The sequence below is a fragment of the Tasmannia lanceolata genome, unplaced genomic scaffold (assembly GCF_043159265.1).
Source record: "Tasmannia lanceolata isolate RefF3 unplaced genomic scaffold, GAP_Taslan_0.1 ptg000002l, whole genome shotgun sequence".
Taxonomy (NCBI): domain Eukaryota; kingdom Viridiplantae; phylum Streptophyta; class Magnoliopsida; order Canellales; family Winteraceae; genus Tasmannia; species Tasmannia lanceolata.
Window position 1 is genome coordinate 23,403,620 of NW_027518679.1, and position 25,811 is coordinate 23,429,430.

The window sequence follows — 25,811 nt, forward strand, 5'->3', positions numbered from 1 at the left end:
AACCTAAGGCCAAAGAAGCAAACCTTAGGCCATGTTTGGCAGCCATAAAAGTTTTTTTTAACCAAATATGGGTTTATCAAGATGTGGGAGAGGGGCAAGGAGGGTAAGAAAAGGAGAACTGAGAGGACATGAGTGAGGAGAGGGCAAGAAGTGGAGTCCCTCATGATCTGAATGTAATTTTAGATGAAGACTCCTCTGGAGTCCCTTATTTGCGCCTGTAACTTTTCTTTTCTTCATTCAATATATCTGGTGGGGGGTCTGCCTAACCCCCCCCCAAAAAAAAAAAAGGTCAAGAAGTGGCTAAAAACAAGGGAAAAGAAAAACTCAAAATAAACTTTTCCATTTTTACTCATGCCCTCTCGATTCTCTCTCTCCCACTCTACATATGCCTCTCTCAACAGGTAAGCTAATATCTATGAAAAAAAATTCATGGTTGCCAAACACAGCTTAAATGTTTTCTTATGAAAATATTTTACCTGAAAATGAGTAGCCAAATTTGGGCTTCCACCAATGGATCATATGACAAGGTAATTCCCAATATATGAGATTGTTTGGCTCAAAGGGATATTTATATAAAAATTGAGTACATAGAACTAAGTGTTTTATATTCTAGGGATTATTAGGAAGCAATGCATATTACAGGCAATGGAGTTTCCCCTAAAGGCTTCCTTTCTTCCAACATAAAATGGACGTAAAACAAATTTTATGCTGATTTTCTATTGTAAAGAAGGGCGTAAAACTTGTTTTTACGCCGAAGAAAATGGAGCCAAAAGGGTAAAAGCCATCAAGATATACTGCCACTTAGTTCAATATAACACACATAAGTTGCTTATTTACTCTAAAAATGAAGATCAAGTTAATAGATAGGAGGAATTCTAGACAGCCAATGGGGGAGCCCTTTCAGCTCTTTGTTGCAAGGGCTCCCTTCAGTTTAGACTTCCTCCATAGATATATTTACTAGATGAATTGAAAAGCAGAAATTTCAAATCTAAGCAAGGTGGGACATTATTGCACCAACTTCAAAGGGTGTAGCTCATCATTATCTCTTACACACTTGGATGGGGAAATGATACCTTCCCTTTTTTGGTAGTGGCACTCCTCACTTCATTAAAACTTGTATGATGTGGTTACTGATAATTTACTGGGAATTCTCCTTTAATGAATAATTAGAGAACATTTTCTTTATTTGCAGAAGTAGACTGCAGAGATTTCATAACCCAAAAACCATGGTACACAGATTCTCCTGAATGGACGAAGGGGGACGAAGGGACCCATGTTGGACACGTATCGGATTCTAATACTTCATGATTCACTGCGACACATCTAGATCTCTTATATCTTCTCTCTTTCTTTCTTTTCTTTTTTTTTTTTTTTTTTGAATACTATTACCATAGCTTTCCAACATGTATTTAGTTTTATCCATCCTAATAGTAAGTTTTTATATGGAAATAAAATATTATATTTACTCGACATGTATTTAAAATTTTTAGCATTACTGGTCTGTTTCTTGGCAAATTGACGGGTCTTCCTTTTTATATTTGTTGGATCAAATACTTGATACCCGTGTTGAAGAGTATCAAGTATATGAATGGTACAATGATCTAGGTATTATTCTCATCATGACTATTCTAAGAAACTGCAACACTGTGCTAATGGAGCTGCTCTCATGCATGTAGAATTGAGGTTAGGGTCTGAACTCTATCCTAACCTATCATAGACAAAACCTTCTTCATAGATTCTAAAAACTAAATCCCAAGCCAATCCACATTTACCTTCTTCCAACACCCCATCCATGATCCATGTACACATGCTAAAACATCCACGCACCAACCTCTGACCCCATTCTGGTCTGTTTCTTGGATGATATCACATTATATTATGTATTTCTCAATGCATGACAAACAAAGAGAGTTAGCCTTCGATCCAAAAATTCGAGTTCTGGGAAGACAGCACAATAGCCAAAGAAAAGGTGTCACAAACTCACTGTCCTTTACAAATCTCCCCACTCACCCTCAGCTTCAACTCCTTCCCGTCACCTCCTGATAATAAGATAGCCTTGTTTCGCGGGATGATAAGCCCATCACAACTGTCGCAGACCTTCCTATGGCTATCCCTTACGCTTCTGGGCACCCCTTGCCAAACCAACTTCCGACTGTTTTCTCCAACCTCAAGAATGTAGTTGTAGTTCTTAGCCTCATTTTCATCACCCATAAGCTGCAAAAATACTATATATACAGGTGCTATCCCAAGTTGGAAGGCTTCAAAGTGCAGAGAGAAGTACTGTCCAAAGCAACTGAAAACCTAGAGAGAAAAATAAGGATTCTTACATTCTGTTGCATAACCCAAACAAGAAGCCATAAAAATAGAAACCATTTATAACATTCTCATAATAAATGAGGTATAAAATGTTCACGATTCAACACAATTGCAGACATGCAAGATTAGATAATCAGATGACAGTCAAAAAATATAACAGATTTCCAAGGAAATAGATTACAAAGAAGCAAAATCGGAAGCAACTTAGCAAAGAAGCACTAGAAAAAGATAAATTTCACATATGAAACAACCTACATAAATGGAGAAAATTTAGTATAGTCTAAAGTTTTATAAAAACCAAGTGAGCACCTGAAGATGGCCAAAAGATCTCAAACAAAACTGTCACTTTCGAAACACATGAACCACCAAAATGGATACTATTATCAGAAACTTGTGATTAGCCACGATACAGAAAGGAGTACTGTCCAAAGTAACAAAGCTCAAAAAGAATGAAATCCAAAAACTACCTAATAACTTCTAAACAATATTACACAAAACTCCAGTTAGAAATTATAAAAGCAACAATAATGACTTGAGCATCAGATACAAAAGTGAAACACAAAGAACTTGAGACATAAAGACAATAAAGAAATTCTATCCATGATTAGATTTTATGCTAGAATAGATAAGGAATAGTAACAATAAAAACAACTACAATAGCCGTAGTAAGATATAATTTCAAGTTACATCAATGTTTCAAAGTGAAAAGAGTACCGTAAGACTCCATATCACATTCTCGATCTCATGTGGATTGGAATTGTGGTAGCAATGGTTGAAAGTGTTACCTGTGTCTATCTTAACTTTGTGGTCATCTTTTAGGTGAGCCACTAGATAAGGAATATCACCAGCAACAGTACACTCAGATCCAGCATAAGGACAGGTGTAAGGTCTGAACACACATTGTGACCCATGCTCTAGCTTGTTGTAACGAGGATGGATGCATATACACCCAGAACTTTGATATTTGCACGGCAATGTAAGAGAAACTACCATCTTTTCTAGTGCGAGACATCTTATATTGCCGAGTTCATGCATGCAGGTGGGACACTTATTCCGCACTCTCGACTTGCATCCAGAACACAATATGTGGCCATCTGAACACTGCATTCATTAAAAAACCAGATAAATTTAATTAGAATAAAAGTGTTAATACCCAAATAAAACTTGGACCATGGTATGTGTATGGACCATGTAAACACTCGAGCGAGGAAATTAAAACTAAATCCAAGGGATTTCATAGGTTAAAGAACATGCAATAGCACTACTCAAGAATCTGTATTTCAGGACTGCTCATAACTTTATATCTCACTTTATCTAATTCTTATTCAAAGTGATCAATCAACAAATATTCTGACATTCGATCTGAAGGTGCCTTTGTCAAGGTAACTTCAGAGTGGTCAAACAGGAAATTACCACTAAAAAACTAAGAACGACAAAGGTCCAGAAATTACCACTAAAAAACTAAGAATGACAAAGGTCAAAACAATTGGGACAGGCGGCAGAAAATACTAGTTGGTGCAAGGCATAGGACAACATGTGAAATGGTTTGCCATCAAAGAGCAAAAGATATTATGCTGACCACGTCCACAAAAAATAGAGATGGCCTTTTAGGTTTGCATGAGTAATTTTTTAAGCAAAAACAGAAAAAACCCCACAGTTGACATGAGAAAAATATATAAGTGGTTTTTTTTTTTTGCATCAAATTCACCAGAGAAGTCTTTTTTCTTTGAACTAGCACTAGACCAGATTCCAGGAAATAAGAATGAAAACCAAAGGACTATACTAAAAGTAGGATAACGTTAAAAGAAGGAAGCTTCATAAACATCAAGGTTTTAGAATTACTCGAAAGATCAACAGAACTATTCAATGGACTGATATAAAAAAAGTAGTCCCTCAAGAGGTGGATCCCAGCTAATTCAGAATTATTTAAGGATGAAATTGTCAGAATGCACATATATATACTTCTAAAACACTTGGGAATTATCTTTTAGACTCATTTGCAAACCGTTTTTCTCTATATGTGGGTAGCACCCAATGTGGGCCACACCAAAACGCCAACACTAGCAATCCTCAAACTGACCTCTTAAACCATCAACCTCCATTGGTGTTGGAAATTTCATTTCTACAATTGGAAGACCAACTTCCTGGTAACAGTAAAAAATCATCTGTACATGTCCAAATTGAGGATATTTATACCTAAACAGATATACCCACCTGAAAAGGACACCCAAGCAATGAACCAATTTATGAAGGACAATGCGAGTCCACGGGGGAGTTGGCAGTTTGGCGCTCATTCACATTAGGGTCCATATACAGACCCCTCGAGGACTTTTGGTGAGATAGAAGCTATAGTAAATTAATGGAAACTCTTTAGAGGAATTATATGTTAGCCTTTTAGATAGCAAAATGCAAACAATAGAGTACAGACATATCATAAAGATCATGGATGCAATTATGTAGAGCCCTTCAATTGTTAACTAGCACAATGCCAAGAGTTCATTTCAAACAAAAAAGTAAAGGATATTTACTGCCAATACAAGTGCATGTCTGTACTCTCAAGATACAAGTGAACATAATTCAGCAAGTTACTCCAACCAAAATTACATAAATGAAATGGGCTGAGGTCGTGTTAGAAATCAGAATTCGTAAATGTGAAGCTGATATATAGGAGGGCACATAGGAGCAGAGCATATTGGGCAATCCATTAGTTCGCGGACGCAGCTAACGACAGCTATAATACGTTTAGCCTTAAGTCGATTGTTATGTTCTCCAACTTCCAACATGTGGTCTTTTTTGGGAGGCTTGACAAGCATTTCCAGATAAAATTACTGGATAGTGAAAAAGAGCAAAATACTCATTCAATCATCCATTCTGCAACATTTTTGTGTTCTATAATTAAAAGATTCATCAAGAAGCATTTATAGCCAAAACAGGAAAGCATATGCCAATCAAAGACCTCATTAAATCAACTTAACAACCAGCATTAGATTCCCAAAAGATGCAGCTAACTAGAAGCAGAAAAGGCCCAAAAAACAACAACATTCACCACAAAATTGCAAAAGAATTTTAAAAATGTACTTGGAATTCTTGCTAAAAGAGCAAACATACTCAATATTCATTCCTTCATTTTGCAGCATTCTTGTGTTCTATAATTATGAAATTCATCAAAAAAACATTTACAGCAAAAAAAGGAGAAAATACCAATCATAAATATGGTTATTCTCAAACCACAAAATACTAGAAAGCATAATTTCTTTTAATACAAAGACAAATAAACCCTAAATAATCAAAACAAACACCTCATTCAATTCATCAACCAGCCTTAGAAACCCTAAATGATGCAACTAACTAGAAGCAGAAAAGCCCAAAAAAAAAAAAATCACCAAAAATTGCAAATTTTTTTTTTAAAAAATGTAATTGAAATTCTTGCTTTCTTTTAATTTTGAATAGATAAGAATGAGAATGAACAAAGAAAAAATTAAACCCACAAAAACTAGAAAGCATAATTTCCCTTTATACAGAGACAAAGAAAAAGCCTAAATAATTAAAAAAAAAACCCCTTAAAACAAGTAAAAACAAAGACATTCATAAAAAATTGCAATTTTTTTTTAAAAAAAGGTAATTAAAATTCTTGGTTTCTTTTAGTTTTGAATAGATAAGAATGAGATTAAACAAAACAAATTATCAACCTTACAAGCAGGGAAAAAAAAAAAAACCCCAAATAAAAGAAAGATAAAAACAACATTCACCAAAAAAATTGCAAAAAAATGTAATTGGAATTCTTGCTTTCTTTTAATTTTGAATAGATAAGAATCAGATTAAAGAAAAAAAAACTTTTTTTACCTAATTTTGCTAAAACAACAGGATGAATAAGATGAAGAAAACTAGATCTTACATGAAAACGAAAATTACTCTTAAAATGGAATTAAAAGAATGACTTTTTCGTTTTGGGAAGTCATCCGAAAATTACTCTCGCAATTAAAGGGGTGTTGAAGAGTAAAAGAGGGGGAGGTTAATTTTCAATTCCGTTACAAATAATTTCAAACCGTACGTTAATTATAAGAAATTGCTTAGTTTGGGAGATGACTTTTTCGCCCCCTCTGTAGGATGATGCACCTCCTTTTTAACGTGAATTCTGTATTTCTGTGGCAGACTTTAACGCTTTTTGACGTCAGATAGCGTTAACAAGTGGGGTGCATCATCCAACAGGGTGGGCGAAACAAAGGTTACTTTTCTCCGTTAACTTTTTCAAATGGATAAAATTACCCATTTTTAGATTGAGTTGTACACTTGTACGGTGTTTAACGGCCCTAACGTTTTCCGTTAAATGGGGTCGATTTAAGATATATTATAACTGCCCTTGAGCTGTCAAAAGCTTATTACATTTCTCAAAAAGCTTTCAAGGGCTGATTAAAGAAGAAAAGACAACTGGGTTTGTGCAAATATCAAAATATGATTGTGCCGATAACATTTCGCTGTTTATCTGAACTATAGTGGGTTCATATAATTGGATGATCTTCATATGTTGGCCGTTTGATTTGTAGTAGTTTATATGTTGTGCTACCCATTTTACTAGAGTAATTGAAAAGCAGAAATTTCATACTGCAAGGTGGGACATTATTGCACCAACTTGAAAGGGTGTGGGTTATCATTATAGGCCCATCATTATTAGACACTGATATGGGCCCACTTGAATGAAATAAATCTATTTAGATTTTGTTGCTTTTGGTATTTGCTATATTAGTTGTTTGTTATGGCTAGGATTCATTGGGATAAGAGTTATCAAGATTAGGTGTTTTCCTATAAATAACATGTATTCAGCCTTTATTAAATCAATGAAGTGTTTGTCTGCACAAAGGAGGACTGATCCTTCACTTGAAGTGGATCAAGAGGCTGATCTTCCCTCTATGAAGATCAATCACGTTGCGAACCGTTTGGGTTCGTAGCAAGTGGTATCAGAGCCGTCGATCTTGCATCATGGCAACGTATCGGGAGATTTTGGATTCCATGCGTGAGGAGTTCAAATCATTTGCTTCGAAAATGATAGAGCAACGGCAATTTGCGGAAGGATTGAACAAAATCAGCATATTGATCAAGGAAATGTGAAAAGAAGGAAAGCTAAATATGAAAAATGCACAAAATGTTGCCGAGGAAGATGATTTAATTGAATGCCATGCCAAGCCTCATCTTGATTTCTTCGACCCATTCGATCATTCCATCGCTTCGAAGCGCTGCTATGGAAAATCGTATTTTCTTCTACCTTTGATCACAACTGATTTCGAGAGTGAGATTCGAAAGATCGTGCTCATTATTTATAAAGAACGTGAAGGCATGGCAGCACAATTATGACGTTCAACAAAATTGTACCCAATAAGATTTGGGGTCCCGGTGGAATAAATTATTTTCACCAACAATCCAACCTTTGGGACAAGGTTGATTTCAGGGGGGAGGAATGTTACATGCCCACTTGAATGAAATAAATCTGTTTAGATTTTGTTGCTTTTGGTATTTGCTTTCTTAGTTGTTTGTTATGGCCAGGATTCTTAGGGATACGAGTTATCTAGATTAGGCATTTTCCTATAAATAACATGTATTCAGCTTTTATTAAATCAATGAAGAATATTATTTCAGAAAGTGTGTCTGTCTGCACAAAGGACTGATCATTCCCTCGAAGTGGATCAAGAGGCTGATCTTCCCTCTAAAAAAATCAATCACGTTGCAAACCGTTTGGGTTCGTAACAGACACACATGGATGGGAAAGTGATACTCTATCTGTTGTTTGGTACTAACACTGCTCAAACTTCTACGATTTGGCTCTTTTCAATTTAAAGACATCAAGAGAGTTACAATTTAACACAATTTCATATATTTCCAAACTATCACTTCACGCTTCTTAACCTTTTATTAAGTTACCTTATAAGCATTTTGATTTATTTCATGTAGTCCACTGTAGAGATTTCATAACCTAAAGCTATGTTTGAAGGATATTTTATATGGTGCCCGGTTGGGCACCAAGGGCGGGGCATCCACCCTTGGTATTTGATCCAACAGCAGCCCACATTTTCACCTTTTTAATAGGCTTTTGTTAGATCAAATATCACGGGTAGATGTCCCACCCTCATCGGGCACCATATAATTTCTCATGTTTGAAGTACCCCTACCAAGTAGGGGTGGCAATGGTTCAGTTTCGGTTCGGTTCGACCCCCAAACCGAACCGAACCGAAATTTGAATCGGTTTGGTTTTACCGAACCAAAACTGAATTTTCGGTTCGGTTTCGGTTCGGTTCCGCCAATTTTGCCACCCCTTAGTCATAATAATTGGAAATATTCGGTTTCGGTTCGGTTTGATCCCCAAACCGAACCAAACCGAAATTTGAATCGGTTTGGTTTAACCAAACCAAAACCGAATTTTCGGTTCAGTTTAGGCTCGGTTCCGGTTCGGTTCGGCCAATTTTGCCACCCCTACTACCAAGCATGTATTGAATTCCAAAAAGGGATTTGCGAGGCAATATCGCAGAAAGCAAGCTGACTTTAGCATGAGAGAACAGCCCCACTTGTAAAATAGAAGAATAAGACAAAATCTGCTGAAAGGTGAGCCCGTTTGGCTGTTCTCCAATGCAAAAGCCAGCCGCAAAATGACTTTCTGCGAAAATGCCCAGCAAATCCCTTTTAATAATTCATGATTCACCATGATTTTTGATCTCTTTTATCTATTTTTTTCCTGGAAACTTTTACCATAACTTTAAATTACCATATGGTCTGAGTTTTATCAGTCCTATATCCTAATAGCAAGGTTTTATATGAAAATAAAATATTATATTTGCTTAACCTATTGAAATTTTCAATGTATTACTATTTAGTCACATGATTATGCAAAAAATCTAAATTTAATAATTAATTAAAACATTTTGACAAATCCACAAGTGCCGCATTTTTATGTTTACCGAATTTGACACTAGATAGCCATGTTATATTCCAACCATGGTTTTAAATTTCGACTGAGATCCGAAATTTTGGGACCGAAACGAAATGGTACAGAAACCAAAATTTCCGAAATTTCGGAAATGTCAGAAATTTCGTCAAAATTTATAATTAAATAATAATTTTTTATTCCGTTTACAAATTTCGAAGAAAAATCAGGGATTTTGTGGGCCAATACCAAATTTTGGGATTTCGGCTGAAATTTCGGTTTCGGATAACTCCGAAATTTTAGCCGAAACCGAAATTTTAAACCATGATTCCAACAATGGTAGATGTACTGATGCAATTTAGACTAAAAGATAACACTGATTGCAAAAATAATAATCAGCTGCTCAATGCATGCAAAATGGGTTCGTAAAAAAACATCTAATGGAGGGTCAACAAGCAAGACATAAGGGCCAATGAAATATATGAATGGGACAATGATCTTCGCATTATTCTCATCTTGACTATTCTAAGAAACTGCAACAGATGTACTAATGGTGATGCTCTCATGCATGTAGCATTGAGGTCAGGGGTTTGAACTCTATCCTAACCTATCATAGACAAAACCTTCTTCATAGATTCTAACAACTAAATCCCAATCCAATCCACATTTTTGCCTTCTTCCAACACCTCATCCATGATGCATTCACCAACTTCTGAACCCATGCTGATCTGTATCTTGGGTGACTATCACATCATATTATTTGTCTCCACTCATTTCTCTATGCATGTCAAACAAAAGGGTTAGCTTTCAATCCAAAAATTCAAGATCAGGGAACACAAGCACAAAAACCAAAGAAAAGGGGGTCACACATCACTGTTTTCCCAAATCTTCCCACTCACCCTCAGCCTCAACTCCTTCCTGTCACCCCCTGAGAGTAAGAGAGCCATGTTTCGCTGAATGATAAGCCCATCATGACTGTCGCGGACCTGCCTATGGCTATCCCTTATGCTTCTAGGCACCCCATGCCAAACTAACTTCCTTCTGTTTGCTCCAACCTCGAGACTGTAGTTGTAGTTCTTAGCCTCATTGTAATCTCCCATAAAGCGCAAAAATGCCATATATACGGGTGTTGTCCCAAGTTCGAAGGCTTCAAAGTGCAGACAGAAGTGCTGTCCAAAGCAACTGAAAACCTAGAGAAAAAATAAGGATTCTTACAATCTGTTGCATAACCCAAACAAGTACAAAATATTCACTATTCAACACAATTGCAGACATGCATGATTAGATAATCAAATGACAGTCAAATAATAAGGCCCTGTTTGTTTTGGATTTTGAGAACCGATTGTGAGTCCCAAAACTGATTATTGGACTAAAAAATAAATATATTATTGTTGAGTCCAAAAACATAATTGAGTCCAACAATCAGTTTTTGGACTCACAATCGGTTCTCAAAATCCAAAACAAACAGGGCCTAAAACAGGAAACATAAAAAGAATCAATTATAACAGATTTCCAAGGAAATAGATTACAAAGAGGCAGTATCTGAAGCAACTTAGCAAAGAACCATAGAAAAGAGATATATTATTGTTGCACATATCAAACAAGCTACATAAATGGAGAAAGTTTTGTATAGCCTACAATTTTATAAAAAACAAGGGAGCACCTGAAGATGGCCAAAAGAACTCAAACAAATCAGTCACTTTCGGATTACATGAACTACCAAAATGGATGCTATTATCAGAAACCCGTGCTTAGTCACAGTACAGAAAGGAATACTGTCCAAAGTGACAAAGCTCAAAAAGATGGAGCCCAAAAACAATCTAATAACTTCTAAACAGATGGAGCCCAAAAACAACCTAATAACTTCTAAACAATATTACACAAATCCTGTCAGAAATTATAAAAGCAACAATAATGACTTGAACATCATATCGAACAGTACAACCCAAAGAACCTGAGAAATAAAGAAAACAAAGAAATTCTATCCATGGCTAAAGATTTTACGCTAGAATAGATAAGGAATAGTAACAATATGAGAAATTATATGATGACTGGGCATACAAACACGTACTCATCATCACATCCTTGATATTTGATCCAACAGCAGCCACTTTTTGAGAAGCTGCTGTTGGATCAAATATCAAGGGTGGTACTTCCATCGTACCAACTTTACGTGTTTGTATGCCCATTCATCATATAATTTCTCGCAACAATATAAACAACTACAGTAGTCATATGAAGATATAATTTGCAAAGTATATCAATCATTCAAAGTGAAAAAGAGTACCGTCAGCATCCATGTTGCATTAATGACCTCATAGGGATTGAATTTGACGTAGCGATGGTTGAAAGTGCTACCAGTGTGCATGTCAACTTTGTGATCATCTTTTAGGTGGGCCACTAGATAAGGAAGATCACCAGCAACAGTACACTCAGATCCAGCATAAGGGCATTTGTAAGGTCTGAACACACATTGTGACTCATGCTCAAGCTTGCTGTAACCAGGACGGATGCCTATACACCCAAAACTTTGATATTTGCATGGCAATGTAAGAGAAGCCATCACCTTTTCTAGGGCAAGACATCTTATGGTGCCAAGTTCAAGCATGCAGGTGGGACACTGATTGCGCACCCTCGGCTTGCATCCAGAACACAATGTGTGGCCATTTGAACACTGCATTCATGAAAAAACAGATAAATTTCAATTAAAATAGTAAGTGTTAATACCCAAATAAAACTTGCACCATGGTATGTGTATGGACTGTGTAGTGTAAACACTCGAGGGAGGAAATTAAAACTAAATCCAAGGATTTCACAGGTTAAAGAACATACAACAGCACTGCTCAAGCATCTGTACGTGAGGACTGCTCATAACTTTATATCACTTATCTAATTCTTATTCAAAGTGATGAACCACCAAGTATTCTGACATTCCATCTGAAGATGTCTTTGTCAAGGTAACTTCAAAGTGCTCAGACAGGAAATTACCAGTAAAAAACTAAGAATGACAAAGGTCAAAACAATGGTGACAGGTAGCAAAAAATACCATTTGATGTACGGTAGGGGTGCAACTTGCGACCGGGTTCAACCCAATTTTGGCTTGGGTTGGGTTGGCATTTCTTAGGTTGGGTTGGCATTAGGGTTGGGAAAACTCAAACCGATTTAATTTCAGGTTGGGTTAGGGTTGACGCTCGGGTTGGGTTGGGAAAAGCCAACCCAATTTTAATTTTGGGTTGGGTTAGGGTTTACGCCTTGGCAACCCGAGCTGATCCAAACCTGACCTCCGTCCTCTAATTTTATCTTGATTTTCTTTGGATTATTGTATTTTTTCTGTTTGGCCCAAGGTAAACCGGAACCAACCCGACTCAACCAGACCTGATGTCGGGTTAGATGGGTTGGGTTAGGGTTAAGAGATTTAGAGTTGGGTTGGATTAGGGTTGACCATCCTCAACCTGAGGCTCGGGTTGGGTTGGGTTAGGGTTGAGGGAATGTTATCTCACGTAGGCCTCAACCCGATCCAACCCGACCCGAGTTGCACCCCAAGTGTGAGGCATAGGTCAACATGTGAAATGGGTTGCCATCGAACAGCCAGAGATATTATGCTGACCATGTCCTCCAAAATAGAGATGCCCTTTTGGGTTTGCATGAGTAATTTTTTAAGCAAAAACAGAAAAACGCCCACAGTTAAGATGAGAAAAAAATATATGGTTCTTAGCATCAAATTCACCAGAGAAGCCTTTTTCTTTGAACTGGCATTAGACCAAATTCCAAGAAATAAGAGTGAAAACCAAAAGGACTATATTAAAAGTCGGATAACATTAAAAGAAGAAAGGTTCATAAACATCAAGGTTTTAGAATTACTCGAAAGATCAACAGAACTATTCAATGGACTAATATTAAAAAAAGTAGTCCGTCAAGAGGTGGATCCCAGCTAACTCAGAATTATTTGAGGATGAAAGTGTCCAATGCATACATTTTCATAATTCTGAACTAAATGTCTTTGCAGCTTTATGTAATGAATTGGTCTTGTATCCAGGAAATACATGTATTTTTTCATTTTTTTTTTCTTCTCTGGCAATTGTATATAGTCGAGATAGACAAACCACAATAGTTCCACACGCAATCAACTTCAACAGGGCATCGCAGCCACAAATCCTTTGTAAGGAATAGACTTGTACCTCCATTTTTTATTTTTTATTTTTTGAATGGTGACTTGTACCTCCACTAGTGTGAGACAAAATGTCACATAAAATATTGTTTTCCATACCAATGGAAATTTTGAGCATAGTCCCTAATCTTTTGTAATGTCTCTAATCTATAGTTGCCGGAAACACCTTGGGAGAGTGGGAACGTGTTTCTAGGAACATTTCTGAAATATGAAGAAAAAATCGGAGAAACATTTCCAAAAGGCATAGGAAATACGTAGGAAACATATAAGAAACTTATGTGAAGAATGTGTGAATCACGTGAGAAACATATGTAAAGCGCATGAAATGTATGTGAAACGTGTGGCAAACGTACAAAAACGTTTTGCAGAAATCACACCAAAAAAATTGTGGAATACATGTTAAAAAAGCATATATATTAATAAAAATAGGAATTAGTAAAACATTTGCTAAAAATTATAATATTTAAATAACATAGATAAATCACCTATGTATGCCTCGAGTTAAATAAAAACTATGAAAAAAAAAGTTAAAAATGCAAGTATTTATGCGTTAAAAGTGACTCGTAGAAATTTGAAATTAACAAATTCTAAGTCTGCAAACACATAAAAATTTATGAAAATACAAATTAAAATAAATTTATGCATTTCTCTCACGTATTTGTCTCGTGTTTCCCTTGTGTTTCATATAAGTTTCCCTTGACATTTCTCTATCGTTTCTAAAACGTTTTCAACGCATTTTTAAGACATTTCTCAATGCATTTCTCATAGGATTTTCTATCGCTTCTATGTTTCTCGTTTCCCCTATATTTTTCCCCGAGTTACCCACTTCAATTTCATGTTTCACTTCTCGAGTTCGTTTCCCAACCTGGTAACTATGGTCTAATCCCATGCTGAGAAAAGTAACCTCTACCAACCCTGCAACTCATCCTATAAGCTGCCACATTTGGCAATCCCATAGTGTAAGCCCAAGGGTTCCCATGGGTTCAATCATTCACCTTTTCCTTGTTGTTTTGATGCTAGCAAACCTAAATTGATTAGTCTTTATGGACTAATATGTTGTCTCTGAGTGTTGTGCCTTATACAGGAAAGTCATATGTCATATCGCTATTACACAACACATGGCTTGAGGATCAACATACACAATGAACCAAAGAGCTTGCACCTACATTGAAGACATCAACCTTTGAAGATGTTCAAGTCAAAGAGCTCAAGTTGAAGATCCCACAAGCATGCCTAGCAAGTGACAGTAGAAGCTTGGAGTTGAACAAGCATTGGTGACACCTCATGGACCATTGAAGTTGTTCAAAGAATGGAGGAAGTCACATGACTCAGAGCAAGTTGAAGAGTTCACTCACGAGTTCAAGATGTCCAAGAAAGTGCGGAGGAGCCAAGCAATCCAAGAAGACTCAAGGTTTTATCTTTTTAGATTGTATTTGGAGTCCTCTTGTTTTAAATGTATTTGCATTTTCAAAGGTTTTCAAAATGGTTTTCATAATTAATTTTAACATCTTTGAAAACCATTCACACTCCCCAAAACATGTTGGAAAACCTTGGACAAAAGCCAAAGACCATGGCCCAAGACCCTAGAATTTTATATGTTAAAATGGATTTTCAAACAGGGCTGGTCGACCGGGGTTCCCCGGGCGACCGTGACAAGGTGGCTGGAAATGCAACACTTGACGAAACATAGCGGGCCGGTCGACCGGGGCTTCCTGGGCGACCGCGGATAGGTAACTGGACAAAAATATAAAAGTCCAGGTTGCTCTCGTCGGGCGACCGCCATGACTCGGTCGACTGCGACAGTTTGAAATTTGAAAATAAAAAAGAGAGCGCCCGATAGGGCGGGCGACCGCGACACCTCGGTCGACCGCGTCGGTATCGAAAAGTAGCCATTGGGGCTTGCGCAGGTTGACTTTTTCAACCCAGTTTTTTACGGTTTTACCCCCAAACAGTCATATTTCTTTATGGGCTATTTAAACCCTATCCAAGACCAACTAAACAACCTTTTGGCACTTCACTTTCAAATCTATCAAGTCTAAACTTTCAAATATAAAGGTTTTTAGTTTTCCTCTTCCATGCTTTGATTTGTGAATCTACATGTATTAAGAGGACCTCCATAGGCTTTATCTTTGCTATCTTTTGGAGAGAATTTGAGAGCTATCATTTTTGTAATCCGCCTATTAAGACGCTTTGAGAGTTTTTCACTTTTGTTCTTCATTTTTTAAGAGGGTCTCCTATTCGGCCCGGTAAGAAAGGTGAATCACATTGTAGAGAGGGGTTTTCGCTTCAGCCATTGAAGGAGAAGCTTGGTTGTATTGAGGGTCTAGGATTCGGCCTGTTAACAAAGGAGAATCCGGAGCGAAGAGGGTTTGTCCCCTCGGGGGCGGAGAATGTGTTTGTAACGCTTGGAGATTAGGCGTGTAAAATCTCACCATTAGTGGAGTTCCCAAGGAGACAAAACTTGGAAGAGTGGAGTAGGTCTTGTTGATAGACTGAACCACTATAAATCTTGTGTTGCTTGTGGTGTGCCTCGTCTCCCCTTCTCTTTGGTGATTGGTAAATTCTAACCCTCTTGTGTGTTTATGTTTTAATTGAACAAGTGTTAGTAAATACATGATGGTAATATCCAAACCATAGTTACCGGATTCGCCAACTGCCCTCTGATCTGCGATCCGGGGTCGCATGATCCCAAACGTGGTTCGCTAGCGACCCGGATCGCCAAAAATGACGAACCGCGGCGACCCGCGAGAGAGAAAGAGAGATATGCATATAGACGAAGAGAGAGATGGAGAGAGAGCTACAAATTTTATATATTTTGGGTTAAATTGGAACTAGAGCTTTATTTTTGAAAAAAAATATGTAGGGCATACATGAGGTTTTTTTATTTTTTTATAAAATGGATGTAGTATTAGACTATGGAAGGATATTCATATATTCCAACGGGAACTTTCTTTTTGAAAAAATATGTATGACATACATGAGCTTATTATATTTTGTGTATTAAATGTATGTAGTGTGTACTATGGAATGATATTCCTGTATATATATATATATATATATATATATATATATATATATATATATATGTGTGTGTGTGCCCTCATCGTACCCCGTACCCGTTCCCGTACCACGTACCGGAACGATCCGCGTTCCAGGTAAAATTGATCCAAACCCTAAATTGATTGGATTGCTTATTTAAACAAGGGTTAGATTAAATAGTTGCTTATTTAGTAAATTAACTTTAATAATCCACCTAATTAAGCCAAGATCTTTTAATTGACCAATTCACCCCCCCCCTCTTGGGTTGCCACACTTGCATTTCACATAGGATATTCCATAATATCTCCCCCACTTCTGCAACTGATCATCAAACCTTTATTGTATCTTCTCTTTGATGTGTCTCTATTCATTTATGAACAAATAGTGTTTGATTTAATTCACCTATAATCTCCATTGCATGTTACACATTATTTGTGAGTGTTTCTGAATTCTCAACTTGATATCCCTTGTCTCATGTTTCAAAAACCCTGTTAGTCTTTAAAATTTTAATTATATCTCATGTTCACCATCACCTTTGTAGATTTGATAAGCAGCTCATCAAAATGAAATTTCGTCATGCGGTCCTCTCCTAATATAGGATGTCCTAGAACAAGAACAATATTTACAATGATCTTTTTATGTATTCTTGTAGATATTCCCAAAATGTCAAATAGAGTATCGTTTTCCATATCTCCTGGAAATTTTGAGCATAGTCCCTCATCTTTCGTAATGTCTGTAATTAATAGTTGCCGGAAACACCTTGGGAGAATGGGAAACATATTTCTAGAAACATTTCTTAAACGCAAAAACAAATGTGGAGAAACGTTTCCGAAATGCATGGGAAACACATGCGGAACATATGATAAACTTATGTGAAACATGAGCGAAACACGTGAGAAATGTCTGTAAAACACATGAAATGTATGTGAAACATGTGAGAAACGTATGAAAAAACCTTTTGCAAAAAATCACACCAAAAAATTGTGAAATACATATTAAAAAAAGAGAAAACTGTTGATGCGATTAAGCTCATCATTTTTTTGGTGCGCTTAAGTTGTTATAACGCCTCCCATTCGTTTAAATGTTCGGGTCCCGCTGGGTCCCGCTTAAGCACACCAATGGGAGGCGTTATAACAACTTAAGTGCACCAAAAAAATGGTGCGCTTAAGCTCACCAACAGTTTTCTCTAAAAAAAATAGAATATTTAATTATTTATTAATGAAACTAGAAAAAGTAGAAAATTTTGCTAAAACAATATATGTAAAGAACATAGATAAATCACCTATGTATGTCTCAGATGAAAAAAGTAAAAAAAAAAAGCATGTATTTATGTGTTAAAACTCGTAAAATTTGAATTTAACAAATTGTAAATATGCAAACATACAAAAAAAATACATAAAAACTTATGGAAATAAAAATTGAAAGAAAAAATAGGACAATGAGATAAAGATAAAAAAAATAAAAAAATAAAAATATTAGGTGCATTTCTCTCACATATTTCTCTCGTGTTTCCTTGTGGTCCATGTGTGGTCCCCTTGACATTTCGCTATCATTTCTGAAACGTTTTCAACACGTTTTTAAGATGTTTCTCAGTGCATTTCCCATAAGATTTTCTATCGGTTTCCTGTCTCTTGTTTTCCCTCTTTTTTTCCTCATGTTTAAGTTTCAAGTTTCGCTTCCAAAGTTTGTTTCCCAACTTGGTAACTATGATCTAATCCCATGTTGAGGAAACTACATATACCAAACCTGCAACTCATCCTACACACTGCCACATTTGGCAACCCCATAAAATATTCCATAACATCTCCTCCACTTATGTAACTGATCATCAAACCTTTATTATATCATCTCTTTGATGTGTCACTTTTCATTTATGAACAAATGGTGTTTGATTTAATTCATCTATAAAATCCATTGCATGTTACACATTATTTGTGAGTGTTTCTCAAACCCCCACTTGATATATTCCGTGTCTCATGTTTCAAAAACCATGGTTGCTTTAAGTTTTAATTATAACTCACGTTCACATCACATTAGTAGAGTTGATTTCTAGCTCATCAAAATGAAGCTTCTGTCATGCAAATGTCCACTCCTAGTATAGGTTCTCCAAGAACAAGAACAGTACTTACAATGAACTCTTTATGTATTCCTATAGATATTCCCATTTCTCTCCTTCACCTTAACTTATAAAGATGAGAATATGAATATAGGACAATATGAATGATAGTGCTCTTGATAAGCTCTTGATAAACTGATTGACCGCCCCCCCCCCCCGCAACCGAAAAAAACTAAAATAAAATAAAACCCAAAATCCCCTATGAAAATACAGCTGAAAAAATAAATAATGAAATGAGTAAATAAATAAGTACTGAGTAGATCCAATAATTATGTTGCATGTCTAGTGTCCTCTAACGAAATAAATAAATAGTGAGTAGATCCAATAGTTATGTTGCATGTCCATTGTTCTGTTTAGATAACGGAAGTAGTAGGAATCAGGGTAAAAAACAAACGCACTTTCTTCTATGTATACCCCTGCAAAATTAGAGCCTCATTTTTTCAAATTTTCACATAGAGAAGACTTTAGAATGTTATCTTCCGACACCAAGCAAATTATTCACGTTCGTTTCAAATTAACCTAGAGTATAAGTGCCTCATAACAAGGTGATTGCAATCATGGCTTAAAATTTCGGTTTCGGACCCTAAAATTTCGAAATTTCGGTCGAAATCCGGTACAACAAAGAAAATAATATTTTATTCAATATTAAATTTCGGTAATTTCGGTCGAAATTTAGATGGAATATTAAATTTTTTTTAAAAAAACAGGTTTTTTGGGTGAAATTTTGGAAAACTCGAAATTTCGGCTGAAATAAAATACCATTTCAGTTTTTGGTGATTTCGGTGTAGGTCTCCACCGAAATCCGAAATTTCGGATTTTGGTCTAAATTTAAAACCATGATGGCAATAAGGTTTTTTTTTTTCATCTCCCCTGTGACTTGGGGTGGATTGGGCTGGTTGGTGGGTTTTTTTTTTTAAGGGAAGGGGGGAGGGGAAGTGGCGGCATGTTTAAGCATAAGGCCATGTTTACCAACTTCCTAGCCTCCAAATTGGAAGACTGGTTAGTGAAATTAGGATTTCTAATTTAACAGGAGACATGTAGTCAAGTTATAAAAGTTATAATTGGGTTTTTTTTTTTTTTGGTATGGCTATAAAAGTAAGGATTCAGGTTAAAGTACAAACAAGGGCCGCCATTAAATAAAAGTAGCAAGAAGGGCTATGATTCCTTTTGGTTAAGAAAGGTTTAGAGATGGTTAATATTCTTTTTTCTATGATGTTTTTGTATAGATTTGGAAATTATATGAATGTTGGATTTTGTGGAGTCAGTTAAAACAATGAACTCCTGTGTGGTTTAGAATTTCTTTTTGCATCAATTTCAATAATGAAGGAAGTTTCAGAACAGTAACCGGGATTTGGTTGCGAATGGGCCTTTAACAATCAGCTGACACCATCTAGGCTTTGGATGATTTTGAGATATTTTGTAGTAGAGGTCTTCTTGGGTTTGTAGCTGAAAATCTATCTATTGGAGGGCCATTTTGAAAGACAATTTGGTGGCTAATGCCTAAAAGTCTACAGTCTTCTTGAAAGTGGGCATCGTGCAATTTGTGTTGTTTCTTTCAATGGAAACAAATATCAGCAACTTTCAATGCCCAATAGAAAGATGGCATTCTAGTTGAAGATAGAGTTGATGAAGTTGTGAAAAATAAACAGAGAATCCTTTCCATCCACAATCATGGTATCAAAGACAAATGCTGCGGATTGAAGAAGAGTATCCTTCAAGATCACGGTAGTGAAAATTAAAAGAGTCCAGCTTGAGGTAAGAGAAATCGTAGTTAGAAAACATGATTTGTTTTACTCTAGATTCACTCAAGTGAACTCTATTAGAGCACTAACTGGGTGGCGGGTCAAGTAAAACTAGGACAGATTTTACTCAGTGGGTTTATGGCAAAATGAGTTGACTCAGGCGATTCCAGAGCCGAGCAGCACAATTTCGAAAAGATTACTAACTGAGTTACTGTGTAGCAAATTTTCCTTTGGGGTGAAATTTTTTATTTTTTCTACTTTTTTACTATTTTAAAAAAAAATCTACTATTTTAAAAAAATTATTATTTGTCATGGTTAAAATTACTTGAACTGCTAAACAAACCACCTGAGTACTTAGTCACCTCAATAGCTAGCCCATATTCTGTCATCTAATTTCATGCTATAGGGAAATATTCATTTTTTATGACACTTCGTACACTGTTTCTTCCACTGGTTTTATTGATATTAAATTTCATTCACAATAGGTCACTTCATTTATCTAAGGTTTGGTATGTTTATGTTTCCTAGTTGTTCATTAACTTGATTTATGTGGCTGAACTTAGAATATAATTGCAGTGTATTCTATTGTTTTCCTAATCAGCTTGTCCAACATTACCGATACAAATGCCAAAGTCTGGGCAATTCAAGCTCCTCCTAGAGTTGGTGTATTTGGATGGACGGCTAGCCTTGGAAGGATTCAAACGGTGGACTTCTTGAGAAAGAGGAAAATGATAATTATAGATCCTTATGCTTTATGCATCAAGGCTGGAGAATCAACTAGCCATCTCCTTCTTCATTGCAAAGTGGCCCGGACGGTGTGGGGAAGCTCCTAGATCGATTTGGAATTCATTGGGTGTTTCCTGAAACTCTCATCGAGCTCCTCCAAGGGTGGTCGTTAGCAAGGTTTTAAATTTCGGTTCCAGGGTTAATTTCGGTCCTCACTGAAACTGAAATTTCAGCCAAAATCCCAAAATTACGGCCGAAATTTGGTAAAGGGACTCAAAATGTCGGTTTTTTTGGCCGAAATTACCAGAAATTTCGGTAATATCGGCTGAAATTTTGCAAAGTAATAAAAAAAATTTTAATTTTTTTTTGAAATTTCGCCGAAATTTCCGAAATTTGGTAAGTTGAGGTGATTTCAGATTTTGGTTGTTTCTGTTTCGGTGTTGACCGAAATCTGAAATTTCGAATTTCGGTCGAAATTTAAAACCTTGGGCGTTAGTACCCTAGAAGAAAAGGGGGGAAATTCTGTGGAATGTTTCCCTTCTTGATACAATTTGGGTTCCATGGAAGGAAGTACGACTGTTTAAAGGGTACAAAAGGGACCTGACCTTATTATTCATCAAGGTGATTGCCCTCACAATTTCCTGGGTGAAATCACTTCATTCCTTTAGATTCATATTGGCATTTGATCTTTGGGAAGGATGGAAGAAATATGTTGGAGTGTGTAAAAGAAGGATAAAGTAGTACAAATTTGGGTTCCTCCACCTCTTGGCCATTTTAAGTTAAATTTTGACAGGTCAAATTTAGTTAATCCAGGCCCAGCCGGTATTGGAGGGGTCCTAAGAAATGAAAAAGGGGAAATGGTGTGGGCATTCGCGGGACCCATAGGGGAGGCAGATGCTTCAGAGGGTGAGGTGCGTGCAGCTCATCAAGGCATTAAACTCTTGACATAAAAAAAGGTGGAGAATGCAGTGGTTGAAGGGGACTCCTTAAATGCTATCAATTGGCTTAAAGGGGCCCAAAAGCATCCTTGGAGGTTCGATAGATATTTTGATGAGATAGCCGATTGCTTTGGGCCTTCTCCAATAATCTTTTCTCATGTCCAGCACTCGGCTAATGAGGTGGCCGATAGGTTGGCGAGATTCAGAGTATCGAAAGAGTCGTTGGCTCTTTTGACTCGCTTACCCCGTGACTCATAGTTGAAATCTTATTTTCAGATTCTTATGAATCTGTACTTTGACCATCTCGGTCTCTTTTTCAATAAATTGGCAATCATTAAAAAAAAAGATGTAGACAACTCCACCTTGATTTTGTCAACATCATTGAAGAAATCATCTCATACCTAAATATCTGCAAACATGATGCAACCACTAATGCCATGTCACGTATAAATTTTTGCCAACAAAAAGATCCAGCCACCTTGGAGCTAATGACTACCCAATTTTGTAAGTGCTAGCAATCCTCAAAATGACCTCTTAAACCATCAACCGCCATTAGAAGACCAACTTGCCGGTAACATAAAAAAGCATTCGTACATGTTCAAATCGAGAATATTTATACCTCAAAGATACCACCTGAAAAGGACACCCAAGCAATGAACCAATTTATGATGGACAATTGGAGTCCATGGGGAAGTCAGCAGTTGGGTGCCCATCCACATTAGGGCCCATATACAGACCTCTCGAGGACTTTTGGTGAGATAGAAGCTATTGTAAATTAATGGAAACTCTTAAGGAATTATATGTTAGCCGTTTAGATATCAAAATGCAAACAATAAAGCACAATTGAAATTATGTAAAGCCCTTAAATTGTTTACTACCATGATGCCAAGAGTTCAGTTCAAACAACAAATAAAGATATTTGCCATCAATACAAAATTATCAAATCTAAAGAAAAAGTTTCCTGAAATTTTTTGTAACACAAAAAAATGAGAACAGTTTTTTCTCAAGGTACAATATAACATAATTAAGAAAGATTCTCCAATCAAAAGTACATAAATGAAATGCTCATGTGTCGCATTAGAAACTAGAATACGTAAAATGCGAACCTGATATATAGGAGGGGACATAGCATCCAAGCATATTGGGCACTCCATTAGATCGCGGACGCAGCTAGAAATAGTCATAATATGTTTAGACTCAAGCTCCAACATGTCTTCTTTTTCGGGAGGATCGAAAATCTCGGGGCTACTTTGCATTATATCAAAACAAGCATTTCCCAATACCATTGTTGGATAATAAGGCAGCCAACTACTCTGTTCTTGAAAGAGAACAAACATACTCAATAAGCATTCCTTCATTGTACAGCATTCTTGAGTTCTATAATTATGAAATTCATCAACAAGCATTTACAGCCAAAAAAAGGAGAAAATACAAACCATAAAAATGGTTATTCTCACACTATAAAACACTAGAAAGCATATTTTCCTTTTACACTTACAAAGACAAATAAACCCCAAATAAATGAATAAAACAAAGAACTCATTCAATCAACTCAGCATCCAGCCTTCAAAACCCTTAAAAAAAACATTCACCAAAAAATTGTAAAAAAAATAAAAAAAATGTAATTGGAAATCTTGCTTACTTTTAATTTTGAATAGATAAGAATTAGATTAAACAAAAACCAGTAGAAAGTATATTATCCTTTTACACATGCAAAGACAAATAAACGCTAAATAAATAAATAAACAAAAAACATTCACCAACTTGAAGCAGAAAACCCTAAAAGAAAAAGGAGAAAATACAAACCATAAAAATGGTTATTCTCACACTATAAAACAGTAGAAAGAAAAAAAACAAAGACCTCATTCAATCAACTCAGCATTCAGCCTTAGAAACCCTTACAAAAAGAAAAAAAAAAATTCACCAAAAAATTGTAAAAAAATAAAAATAAACAAAAAACAGTAAAAAGTATATTTTCCTTTTACACATGCAAAAGACAAATAAACCCTAAACAATTGAAAAAAACAAAAACCTCATTCAATCAAGTCATCAACCAGCTTTAGATAATAAATGATTCAGCTAACAAGAACAAGAAAAACCCAAAAAAGTAAATACAAAAACATTCACCAATTTTAAAAAAATGTAATTGGAATTCTTAGTTTCTTTTCATTTTAATAGATAAGAATGAGATTCAACAAAAAAAAAAAAACAAGTAATTGATATGGTCTCAAAAATGAAAAGGGGAAAGAAAAGAAAAGAAAAGAACCTTTTTTTACCTAATTTTGTTATAAACAGGAGGAAGAAGATGAACAAACCCTAGATCCTACATGAAAACGGAAATTACTCACAAAATCGAAAACAAAAAGGAACGATTTTTCTCTTGGGAATGGATTTGGTCATCCGAGAATCACTCCAAGTATCTCAAATTTGAATACAAAAACGCGGAATTTGAATGCGGGTTTTATATGGTGTAAGCCCTTATAGTCCCGTATTTTTCAAGAAGTACTGTAGGGACCACACTATAGGATGATCCAAACCGTCCATGTGATGGGCCACAACGTAAATAAGTTTCTCCCAAAAAATCATTTCTATAGGTTGATCCAACCCTCCGATCTATAGATTAATTGCTTATTATGGAAACTATATAGATCGGAGGGCTAAAATCATCCTATGGAAATGATTTTTAAGGAAAAACCTATTTATGTTTATTTATGTTTGTGTTCTATCACATGGACGGTTGGATCATCCTAAGATTTGGTCCCTACAGTACTTTTTGAAAAAATACGGGACTGTAAGGGCTTACACCTATAGAATCTCGTGTATCAAATTAGATTTTATTGCCTTCTTTACTCTTTAGTGATTGGTGCTTACTTAGATCGGGAACATTCCAAACCAAATAAGGAAGGGTCGCCAATTCAGTGAATTGGAATGTTGTGAGAGGAATGCTAGACTTACGAGCACCTTCGTAAAAAAACAGGTAAAAGGGTGCCCCATTGGTCAATATCCATTTTTAACACATTTACTATGGTAATATTCGGTGCCATCCTAAATGGATATTGACCAAGGATGGTTGCCTTCAAGAACCTATATATGGATGGTGTCCTAATTACTTGTAATATAAAACTTTATAGAGGAATGCTAAACTCACAGGCACCCTCGCAAAATAAGGGGCAAAGGGCCCCTTATTAGTCAAATTCCATCTGAGATGCATATAAAATTAGGATCATAACTGTCTTAAATGGAATTTGACCAATGGGGGCACCCTTTGCCCTTTTCTGAAAGGTCCCCCTGTGAATCCAGTATTCCTCACCTTTTTTTGTAGATGGCTGGGAGATTAGGAGAAGAATGAAGAGAATTAGACGAGCATGGAAGATGGGGAGAAGATTTGTGAGTAGTGTTTGGTTGTGCGAGAAAATTAGCGGAAGATGTAGGGTGTCGTTATCAAAATATATGGTGGAAGAGAGAGAAAGAATAAGACAAGAATCTTCTCCTAATTCCCCACACAAATTTCACCATTTTGGTGAAAAAGGGGAGAAGATTATGGGGGGAAACATCTCTGACACGTAGGTGTCACAAAGGATAAAAGGCAATAATGATGTCTAGAAGTTGTCTAGTGGTCAAAGGTATAAATGACAACCAAACATGCTTTGGGGAGATCTCTAGGAGATCTCGTGCATTTGAAACTCCTACAATCCCCCCAAAACAAGCAACCAAACAGAGGCGCTTGGAGGCTATTTTCCCCACTTGACGGAAATGAAGTGATGGTAACTGTGTACGCAACTTTTTACCGGCAAAAGTGATCCCCCCCTCTCTCTCTCTCTATTTTTATTAATAATTTATCGACAATGTTATCAGT

General features: G+C 36.2%; 2 protein-coding genes across 9 annotated transcripts; both read right to left on the minus strand.

Annotated features, from left to right (window-relative positions):
- Positions 1-1,186: 1,186 nt before the first annotated feature.
- LOC143882956 (E3 ubiquitin-protein ligase DIS1-like) lies at positions 1,187-6,628 on the minus strand. Of its 6 annotated transcripts, none has more exons than XM_077386351.1 (3): positions 4,977-5,736; positions 3,031-3,420; positions 1,187-2,301 (listed from the first exon to the last, which is right to left on the minus strand). In XM_077386351.1, exons 1-3 carry the CDS (start codon positions 5,127-5,129, stop codon positions 1,981-1,983), a joined length of 864 nt encoding a protein of 287 aa, XP_077242466.1. In that variant the 5' UTR covers positions 5,130-5,736; the 3' UTR covers positions 1,187-1,980. The 6 variants fall into 6 exon arrangements, with proteins under 6 accessions (XP_077242466.1, XP_077242446.1, XP_077242450.1 ...); XM_077386335.1 differs by lacking the exon at positions 4,977-5,736 and adding an exon at positions 6,583-6,628 and having other exon boundaries at positions 1,239-2,301; positions 3,031-3,417; XM_077386347.1 differs by lacking the exon at positions 4,977-5,736 and adding an exon at positions 6,368-6,462 and having other exon boundaries at positions 1,239-2,301; positions 3,031-3,417.
- Positions 6,629-9,606: 2,978 nt separating this feature from the next.
- LOC143882978 (E3 ubiquitin-protein ligase DIS1-like) lies at positions 9,607-24,568 on the minus strand. Of its 3 annotated transcripts, none has more exons than XM_077386360.1 (4): positions 24,304-24,568; positions 23,062-23,273; positions 11,514-11,900; positions 9,607-10,416 (listed from the first exon to the last, which is right to left on the minus strand). In XM_077386360.1, the coding sequence occupies exons 2-4, from the start codon at positions 23,239-23,241 to the stop codon at positions 10,090-10,092; spliced, it is 894 nt and encodes a 297-aa protein (XP_077242475.1). In that variant the 5' UTR covers positions 23,242-23,273; positions 24,304-24,568; the 3' UTR covers positions 9,607-10,089. The 3 variants fall into 3 exon arrangements, with proteins under 3 accessions (XP_077242475.1, XP_077242472.1, XP_077242469.1); XM_077386357.1 differs by having other exon boundaries at positions 23,062-23,268; positions 24,232-24,568; XM_077386354.1 differs by having other exon boundaries at positions 23,062-23,268; positions 24,304-24,567.
- Between the last annotated feature and the right edge of the window lie 1,243 nt (positions 24,569-25,811).

Coding starts and splice junctions, on each gene's coding strand:
- LOC143882956 (XM_077386351.1), bottom strand. CDS start 5,129: ATGCTTGTCAAGCCTCCCAAAAAAGACCACATGTTGGAAGTTGGAGAA. Junction 3,421..4,976: donor CTATGTGCCCTCCTATATAT/CAGCTTCACATT, acceptor TTTTAATGAATG/CAGTGTTCAGATGGCCACAT. Junction 2,302..3,030: donor ATGTGATATGGAGTCTTACG/GTACTCTTTTCA, acceptor TTTTCTCTCTAG/GTTTTCAGTTGCTTTGGACA.
- LOC143882978 (XM_077386360.1), bottom strand. CDS start 23,241: ATGGTATTGGGAAATGCTTGTTTTGATATAATGCAAAGTAGCCCCGAG. Junction 11,901..23,061: donor TGTCCCCTCCTATATATCAG/GTTCGCATTTTA, acceptor TCATGAATGCAG/TGTTCAAATGGCCACACATT. Junction 10,417..11,513: donor ATGCAACATGGATGCTGACG/GTACTCTTTTTC, acceptor TTTTTTCTCTAG/GTTTTCAGTTGCTTTGGACA.